The sequence below is a fragment of the Oncorhynchus mykiss genome, unplaced genomic scaffold (assembly GCF_013265735.2).
Source record: "Oncorhynchus mykiss isolate Arlee unplaced genomic scaffold, USDA_OmykA_1.1 un_scaffold_164, whole genome shotgun sequence".
Lineage (NCBI taxonomy): Eukaryota > Metazoa > Chordata > Actinopteri > Salmoniformes > Salmonidae > Oncorhynchus > Oncorhynchus mykiss.
Window position 1 is genome coordinate 759,385 of NW_023493668.1, and position 10,096 is coordinate 769,480.

At 46.9% G+C, this 10,096-nt stretch overlaps 1 protein-coding gene and 1 pseudogene across 1 annotated transcript in view; both read right to left on the reverse strand.

Moving 5' to 3' along the window:
- Window positions 1-8,389, reverse strand: part of LOC118947554 — a 41,332-nt gene extending 32,943 nt beyond the window's left edge. The window contains exon 1 of the mRNA XM_036972459.1: window positions 8,264-8,389. Coding sequence (XP_036828354.1) covers window positions 8,264-8,374 — 111 coding nt within the window. The 5' untranslated portion in view covers window positions 8,375-8,389. The remainder of the gene's footprint in view (window positions 1-8,263) is intronic.
- On the reverse strand, window positions 539-717 carry LOC118947563 (annotated as a pseudogene).
- Window positions 8,390-10,096: the final 1,707 nt, after the last annotated feature.

Below are 10,096 nucleotides of genomic sequence, written 5' to 3' on the forward strand. Positions count from 1 at the left end.
ATGTTTTTATGTGTTTAAAAAACATTTTCGAAATGCATTTACTGTTTTGCAAAAGTTGTGTGTCTTGTGGACTCTGTTTTGAAAATCGACAACATTGTTCCAAAGAAATGCTTGTATGTGATTGAGAGAAACTAATACATACAGACAGTTGCTTGTGAGACAGTCCATGTTACCAGTACATGACTTTAGCACATTTCATAGTTTATTCTGTATAGTTAGTCTTCTACTGTATATATTTCCAATCATAACAAAAAAAATGTTTAAATACTTTATTACTTAGCTATGTGTGTATATTTTTGATCATGCACTGTTGAGGAAAGTTTGCAAGTAAGTATCCCGTGCACGTGACGAAAAATCTTTGATTGGAAGATGAACGCACCCCATTCCCAACAGCTATCGTAGTCAATAAAACAGTGACCGATTTGACCAGCACTATCGAGCCATCACTTATATTGAAATGATGTTGCTCAATGTGAAAATACAATATAGACCAACGAAGCAACTCTGTTTCCTCTGTCTGATTTCTCTTTACAATGAAAGGGGGTGCACCGTTCCTGGAGGTACTGCAATACCAGATCGATGCGTGGAGTGGACGGAGCAAGCCCCTATTCCATCTCCCTATTCCAAAAATCTATGTAATATATGGTCCCCAGATAGGGGACGTATCAGATATTAAACTGATAAGAACAGATTTTTTTTATTTTGGAAAAAAGTTTTATTTACACATTTCCTTTAAAAACAGCTCATACATTTTTTACATCATTTATACACATAAAAACGGCAATAAAGGCATAAAACACAGCATTTGAAAGTTACATTTAAATTAGTTAAAACGTACATGTTAAAACCAATGAAAACAACCATGAATAAAAGTACTTTCCTTGTAAAAACATAAAATCTGTAAAAGCCATTTAAAATGTGTACTAATGATCTAATTTTTAAGACATGAAAAACATGTTAAAAAGTCACTTTGTTAAAAGGCTGTCTTCGGTCCCTTGTACAGGAACGGGGTGAGTCCTTATCAAACTCGCCTCATCCTGCTCCTCTGAATAAATTACCGTCCCTTCCTTCGGGGCCCAGAGGAGATCCCTCCCCTAGGCGCCGCAGCGCTGTCAGGCCGTGGCCGCCGGGACCTAGGGTGTTGTGGGGGACCCTTCGCCTGGGGTCGAGGCCCCCTTCCTTCCGTACCATCCCAGGGCTTCCATGGCTACCATGGCCACTGCCTGGGGGGTGGTCTCTACGCTTTTCCCTACCAGCAGGTTGCGGGAGGACCACAGTTCTTCCTTCAGGCACGTGAGGGTGGGCCAGAACTTTGTGAAGGCCTTTGATGGAATAGGCCTTCGGCCCACCCCATACAGCACAAGCTGAGGTGTTAGGTCCTCCCCTGCTGGCAGACACGGGGTGATCAGGAGGCCTGCTTCCTTCCACAGGTCCCTGGCAGCTCTGCACTCCCAGAGCATGTGCCTCACCGACTCTTCTTAGCCGCAGCCTGGTCGGGGGCACGCGGATGTCCTCGCCATGCCCGGTGAGTGCATAACGGCCCTGACCGGGAGGATCTCATGGGCGACCATCTAGGACAGGTCTCGATGCCGATTCAGGAGAGCAGGATGGGCCACGTTGCGCCAGACCGTTGTGGGCTCGCCTAGAGCGAGCCCGCGCACTGGACACACTGGTTCCCGATCCTGCACAAGAGAGAGAAGAGAGCGGTGTTTAGTTAAAACTGTGACTGTTTATTTTTCCAGTTTAAAATGTCTTAAAAACTTCTGGAGCTGGGCGTAGTGCGGGGGTAGCAGGAAAGAGACTGGGGCTCGCAGGTCGACTGGGATCAGCCCCAGAGTTCTGAGGTAAGATCCCAGCCAGAACCGTGCGAGGGCCTGAGTCTTGTTGTTGACCGGGGAGGTGGCAAGAGTAAGATGTAACGCTGTGTAGCGGCTGCCCAGGAACAAGTAGAGGTCAGGTTAGTAATCAGAGAGACACGACAGAAGGTTAGTTACCAGAGAGACACGACAGAAGGTCAGTTACCAGAGAGACACGACAGAAGGTCAGTTACCAGAGAGACACGACAGAAGGTCAGTTACCAGAGAGACACGACAGAAGGTCAGTTACCAGAGAGACACGACAGAAGGTCAGTTACCAGAGAGACACGACAGAAGGTCAGTTACCAGAGAGACACGACAGAAGGTCAGTTACCAGAGAGACACGACAGAAGGTCAGTTACCAGAGAGACACGACAGAAGGTCAGTTACCAGAGAGACACGACAGAAGGTCAGTTACCAGAGAGACACGACAGAAGGTCAGTTACCAGAGAGACGACAGAAGGTTAGTTATCAGAGAGACACGACAGAAGGTTAGTTACCAGAGAGACGCGACAGAAGGTTAGTTATCAGAGACGCGACAGAAGGTTAGTTACCAGAGAGACGCGACAGAAGGTTAGTTACCAGAGAGACGCGGCAGGAGGTTAGTTACCAGAGAGACGCGACAGAAGGTTAGTTACCAGAGAGACGCGACAGAAGGTTAGTTACCAGAGAGACGCGACAGAAGGTTAGTTACCAGAGAGACGCGACAGAAGGTGTTACCAGAGACGACAGAAGGTGTTACCAGAGACGACAGAAGGTTAGTTACCAGACACGACAGAAGGTTAGTTACCAGAGACGACAGAAGGTTAGTTACCAGAGAGACGACAGAAGGTTAGTTACCAGAGAGACGACAGAAGGTCAGTTACCAGAGAGACACGACAGAAGGTCAGTTACCAGAGAGACACGACAGAAGGTCAGTTACCAGAGAGACACGACAGAAGGTCAGTTACCAGAGAGACACGACAGAAGGTCAGTTACCAGAGAGACACGACAGAAGGTCAGTTACCAGAGAGACACGACAGAAGGTCAGTTACCAGAGAGACACGACAGAAGGTCAGTTACCAGAGAGACACGACAGAAGGTCAGTTACCAGAGAGACACGACAGAAGGTCAGTTACCAGAGAGACACGACAGAAGGTCAGTTACCAGAGAGACACGACAGAAGGTCAGTTACCAGAGAGACACGACAGAAGGTCAGTTACCAGAGAGACACGACAGAAGGTCAGTTACCAGAGAGACGACAGAAGGTTAGTTATCAGAGAGACACGACAGAAGGTTAGTTACCAGAGAGACGCGACAGAAGGTTAGTTATCAGAGACGCGACAGAAGGTTAGTTATCAGAGACGCGACAGAAGGTTAGTTACCAGAGAGACGCGACAGAAGGTTAGTTACCAGAGAGACGCGGCAGAAGGTTAGTTACCAGAGAGACGCGACAGAAGGTTAGTTACCAGAGAGACGCGACAGAAGGTTAGTTACCAGAGAGACGACAGAAGGTTAGTTACCAGAGAGACGCGACAGAAGGTTAGTTACCAGAGAGACGCGACAGAAGGTTAGTTACCAGAGAGACGCGACAGAAGGTTAGTTACCAGAGAGACGACAGAAGGTTAGTTACCAGAGAGACGACAGAAGGTTAGTTACCAGAGAGACGCGACAGAAGGTTAGTTACCAGAGAGACACGACAGAAGGTTAGTTACCAGAGAGACGACAGAAGGTTAGTTACCAGAGAGACGCGACAGAAGGTTAGTTACCAGAGAGACGCGACAGAAGGTTAGTTACCAGAGAGACGCGACAGAAGGTTAGTTACCAGAGAGACGCGACAGAAGGTGTTACCAGAGACGACAGAAGGTGTTACCAGAGACGACAGAAGGTTAGTTACCAGACACAACAGAAGGTTAGTTACCAGAGACGACAGAAGGTTAGTTACCAGAGAGACGACAGAAGGTTAGTTACCAGAGAGACGACAGAAGGTTAGTTACCAGAGAGACGCGACAGAAGGTTAGTTACCAGAGAGACGCGACAGAAGGTCAGTTACCAGAGAGACACGACAGAAGGTCAGTTACCAGAGAGACACGACAGAAGGTCAGTTACCAGAGAGACACGACAGAAGGTCAGTTACCAGAGAGACACGACAGAAGGTCAGTTACCAGAGAGACACGACAGAAGGTCAGTTACCAGAGAGACACGACAGAAGGTCAGTTACCAGAGAGACGACAGAAGGTTAGTTATCAGAGACACACGACAGAAGGTTAGTTACCAGAGAGACGCGACAGAAGGTTAGTTATCAGAGACGCGGCAGAAGGTTAGTTACCAGAGAGACGCGACAGAAGGTTAGTTACCAGAGAGACGCGACAGAAGGTTAGTTACCAGAGAGACGACAGAAGGTTAGTTTCCAGAGAGACGACAGAAGGTTAGTTACCAGAGAGACGCGACAGAAGGTTAGTTACCAGAGAGACGCGACAGAAGGTTAGTTACCAGAGAGACGCGACAGAAGGTTAGTTACCAGAGAGACGACAGAAGGTTAGTTACCAGAGAGACGACAGAAGGTTAGTTACCAGAGAGACGCGACAGAAGGTTAGTTACCAGAGAGACACGACAGAAGGTTAGTTACCAGAGAGACTACAGAAGGTTAGTTACCAGAGAGACGCGACAGAAGGTTAGTTACCAGAGAGACGCGACAGAAGGTTAGTTACCAGAGAGACGCGACAGAAGGTTAGTTACCAGAGAGACGCGACAGAAGGTGTTACCAGAGACGACAGAAGGTGTTACCAGAGACGACAGAAGGTTAGTTACCAGAGAGACGACAGAAGGTTAGTTACCAGAGAGACGACAGAAGGTTAGTTACCAGAGAGACGAGACAGACGGTTAGTTACCAGAGAGACGAGACAGAAGTTTAGTTACCAGAGAGACGCGACAGAAGGTTAGTTACCAGAGAGACGCGACAGAAGGTTAGTTACCAGAGAGACGCGACAGAAGGTTAGTTACCACAGAGAGACGCGACAGAAGGTTAGTTACCAGAGAGACGAGACAGAAGGTTAGTTACCACAGAGACGACAGAAGGTTAGTTACCAGAGAGATGACAGAAGTTTAGTTACCCAATACAGTAGTCTCCAGGTTTAACTCACCTCTTGTGTTGGTATGTGTCAGACTTCGCCATGGCTTTGCCTGTTCCACTGATTCTTCTGATTTGAAGGGATAAACCAGGGTCAGCACAATATTAGGGGACCGGTAGAGTAGGAGAAGAGTAGGGGACTAGCAGAGTAGGGGACTAGCAGAGTAGGGGACCACAGTAGGAGACTAGCAGTGTAGGGGACTAGCAGAGTAGGGGAGTAGCAGAGTAGGGGACTAGCAGAGTAGGGGACCACAGTAGGGGACTAGCAGAGTAGGGGACCACAGTAGGGGACTAGCAGAGTAGGGAACTAGCAGAGTAGGGGACCACAGTAGGGGACTAGCAGAGTAGGGGACTTGCAGAGTAGGGGACTAGCAGAGTAGGGGACTAGCAGAGTAGGGGACTAGCAGAGTAGGGGACCAGCAGAGTAGGGGACTAGCAGAGTAGGGGACTAGCAGAGTAGGGGACTAGCAGAGTAGGGGACTAGCAGAGTAGGGGACCACAGTAGGGGACTAGCAGAGTAGGGGACCACAGTAGGGGACCACAGTAGGGGACTAGTAGAGTAGGGGACTAGCAGAGTAGGGGACCACAGTAGGGGACTAGCAGAGTAGGGAACTAGCAGAGTAGGGGACCACAGTAGGGGACTAGCAGAGTAGGGGACCACAGTAGGGGACTAGCAGAGTAGGGGACCCCAGTAGGGGACTAGCAGAGTAGGGGACCCCAGTAGGGGACTAGCAGAGTAGGGGACCACAGTAGGGGACTAGTAGTGTACAAGTAGAAGTCTGCTCAATTTATCCAACCTAATGGGTTGATTATAATGTGTATTATTGCTGGAATAGAAGTCTGCTCAATTTATCCAACCTAATGAGTTGATAATAATGTGTATTATTGCTGGAATAGAAGTCTGCACACCCAGTAGATCAGGGATCAAGGTTCCACCTCTGGTATGGATATATTTGTTTTCCCAAAATGATGCTCATGTAATAACAGCCTACTTACTAAGATGTCTAACATTTGTAAACAAGTTATCTAATTTGTACATTTTGAAATTATATGTTGATTCATTCAATTTGTATTAATTGTTTAAACTTTATTTAATTGTTAACGTAAAAACATTATTCAAGATGAACTAGTGTCAATGTTCATTAGAACCGTGCGAGGGCCTGAGTCTTGTTGTTGACCGGGGAGGTGGCAAGAGTCAGATGTAACGCTGTGTAGCGGCTGCCCAGAAACAAGTAGAGGTCAGGCAAGCCTTCACCCCCCTTGGACCTGGGCCTCTTGACCACCTCCCTCCTCAGCCTCTCCCACTTGCCTCCCCACAGGAAGTAAAAAAGCATCCACTCCAGGTCTAAAATACTCCTTTGAGGGGGAATAAAAACAGAACTGATTAATAAAAGCACAGGTAAAATCACAGCTTTAATGATTAAAACCTTGCCCTCAAAAGTCAGCTGTCGTAGTCCCCAAAAACCCAGTCTCTGTCTTACTGTCCCCAGGATCCCACTCCAGTTACCGCTCCCTCCCCCCTCCCGGTCAAACTTTACCCCCAGTACCCTTATGTCCGTCAGTTTAACTGTCAGAGGTAGTCTGGTCAAGTCTGGGTCTGCCCACGGTCCGAAAAATTGGGCCTCTGTCTTGTCTCTGTTCAGTCTCGCCCCAGAGGCTCGTCCGTACCAGTCAGTCCTGTCCAGAGTCCTGTCGACGGATAAAAGGTTGGTACATAAAATGTTGACGTCGTCCATGTAAAAGACGCACTTGGCGGTCATCCCCCCACTCCCCGGGATACCCACCCCACTGATCCGTTGGTCCCTTCTCAAGACCTGTGCCAGTGGTTCAATACAGGCCACGAACAGAAGAGGATATAACGGACAGCCCTGACGGACGCCGCAGTGTACTCCCACTGCTTTTGACAGATGCCCATTTACAAGGATTTTGCTGGTGATGTCCCCGTACAGCATTCCCACCCAAACTAAGAACCTGTCCGGGAAACCCATTTTTTGCAGTACCTTAAAGAGGTACTGGTGCGAGACCCGTTCAAAGGCTTTTTCAAAATCTAAATTTAGGACTACAAGCCGCATGTTTCTGTCTCTCGCATAACAGATGGCATCTCGGATCAGTATCAGGCTGTCCGTGATCTTCCTTCCGGGAACGGCACAGGTTTGATCCGGGTGGATCACCTCCCCTAAAACAGAAGATATTCTGAGTGTTAAAACCTTGGTAAAAAGTGTACAATCAAAGTTTAAAAGGGTTATCGCTCCAGTTCTTCAGGTCCGTCCTGTAATTTTTCTTATATAAAAGAGTCACGATCCCCACTCTAAAACTGTCAGGTAGTCTGTCAAGATGTTCAAAGTCAGTAAAAACAGTCAGAAGTTCGTCGGCTAAAACATCCCAAAAGGCCAAATAAAACTCCAAAGGGAGGCCGTCCTCCCCCGGTGATTTACCCCTCTTAAAATGTTTCAGTCCTTGGTCAATTTCTGTCCTCGTCAGGTCTTTTTTCAGGTCGTCTGTGTTGGGTAAGGTCTTGTCGATGTAGGTTAAAACGTCCCCCATGGTCTCTTCACATACATCTTTTACCCCAAACAGTTCCCCATAAAAATCCTCGACTACTTATTTTATTCCCTCTGTATCTGTTTTTAAAACCCTATCTTTATTTTTTAAACCAGTCATTAACCTACCCTTACTAACTATTTTCTTTAAAAAGTACATAGTGCACTTCTCCCCCTCTTCTAATTCCCTTTCTTTACTTCTTAAAATAACCCCCTTGCTTTTCTGTTCTGCTAAAAGTACAATTTCCTTCTTTAATTTCTTGGTTAAAATCAAGGCCCTGTTGGCATAGGTTAAAATACCTTTCCAGTCGCTTTTGCAGTCCCACCATGCGTCTATCTTTTTCTCTGCTTTTTTACCTTTCCTATCTCTCTAAAGAAAGTCCTCGTCCTTCCCTTCACCATTTCCCACCACTGTGCTCGTGTATCAAATAAGTCCTGTAGCGTCTGCCACTGGCTGAACTGCTCCGTGTACTGACTAACTACTCTATCATCTTCTAAAAGGGAGCAGTCCAATTTCCTTGCAATAAAACACTTGACCTGTCTACCTTAAAATCCTTTCATGCCCCTCTCCTGTCTGCTCTATTAAAAACAAAATTAAAATCCCCACCCACCACTAGAGGATCCCTCCCTAGCATGTGGGACTGCAGGTCCTCTAAAAGTGTGCACCGGTCATGTTGGTCGTTAAAACCATACACGTTTAGCACATTAAAATCCCTCCCCATAAAAGTACAATTGGCTAAAAGAGCACGCCCACCTACCACCACTGTGCTCCCCTTCACCACCACCTGTGGGGTCTTGATTAAAATGGCAACGCCGTCGTTCTTGTTAAAATTGGAACCACTCCAAATTGAGGGCCCGTGCTGCCACATATCCTCCCATTTCCTGTAAGAGGATAATATGATAAATCATAGATTGGCAAGGAAATCCTCTTCATCTTCACTGTCCAACTGCATTGTCACGGAGCTTTAAACAGCAGAAGAGGATGGAGAGGCCTTGAAGCTGTAAGCTGCTGTGGTGCCAAACTGCTGCAGAACTTCACTTGGTAGTTTATGCTGGTAACAGGTATCACCAGCCAGCTTCAGTCCATACCGCACCAGGAGTATGGAGTTGAGTGTGCAGAGACATTCTATTTCTTAACTTTGACTTGACCACACTCATTTGGCTGAACAGCCGTTCAAACTCCGCATTTGAGTGTGGCAAGGAGAGGGCAGTGAGTGCAGCTTTGCACAGTTCTTCAAATGGATTTGACCCGGAAGAGTCCGTGTAGTTATTGACTTCACTCCAAAACTCAACTGTATTTTCAGTTGAGTTCCACCTAAACAGATGGATGTTTCTCAATTGGGAAACAATTTTATCAATTGTTTGGGGCTGGTATCCCAGTAGCTCAACTACTTTAATAATTTCAGTGGTGCCTTTATTGTGCTTTGGCGTTTCCTTAACACTGAACAAGGCCATGTTTCGCAAGGCTTCTATGTTGTCTGGGAGTCTTGCTTGCAGATCCTTGCTTAAAGCAACAACGTAGTTGCTGCACCGTCTCCGAATTACCTTTTTGTCCTCTGGCGCAAGACTGAGTTGGTACACCATGCTCTCGAAAAGGTACCCAAGGTATGGTGATGGGCTGAGATGTCCATCAACGGGATCCTTCAGGACATCCATTTTTGCCATAGGGTTGACTACTCTGCTGCAAATTGATGTTAAGAGATGTACCAGATTGTCCAAAAGCTTGACAGGATCTGTTTGATCTCCCTCAAATGACTTCACTGCAACTTGTACGTTGGACAGGATTGATTTGAAGAATGTCCGGTAGACATAGTTGATCTTGTCCATGTACGTGGCGTGGAGCACATCCGCCATGTAGCAATGCTCACTGGCCTTGGTCAACTCAAAGTGGAGTTTCAGTTCTTCCCACTGGCTCAATATACAAGTTACTGCAGGCTCAATCGATAGCCAACGTGTGACACACTTGTGATATGCAGGGGTTTCTGGCCACAATTCATGGTGGCATACACTGCTTTGTACGCCTCATGCCGTTTTGAGGAAATCGAAAACCAGTGGTAGGTTTCCCTGATTAAGTACTCAACACTCCTAGGGATGGTTTCTTTTGGATGCTGCACTGACAGCCAATTGTAAAGAATAGCACACACACAGCGGATGAGAATCAAATTGGGCAATGCACATTCTTCCTTTAAAACCCTGAAGATTCTCTTTTTCAAGGTTACACTTCTCAAGAAACTCAACTACCGCCTTTGCTATTGATCTGGCATCGCCCCCCTCCAATTCAACCAGCCCGAGAAATGTGGACACACCGGTTCTTTTTTTTAGCACTGAAATACCAAATCACCACACCCAGGTATTGATCAGCAGACTCATCCAAAAGGAGACTGAACTTCTCATCCCCCACATCTGATGTTACCCTTTGGAGAAAATAAGGAGCCAGTACTCCCCTAATAATTTCTGTGCACTTGGTGCGGTGCATATGGAAGTTTGTTGCTGCCACAGAATCTGAAAAGGCAGCTTTGCAAGCCATACCTAAATGGTGGCATGCTAGCAGCGAACAATGCTCTGCAATGGCATATAGTAGCTTCTGCGCT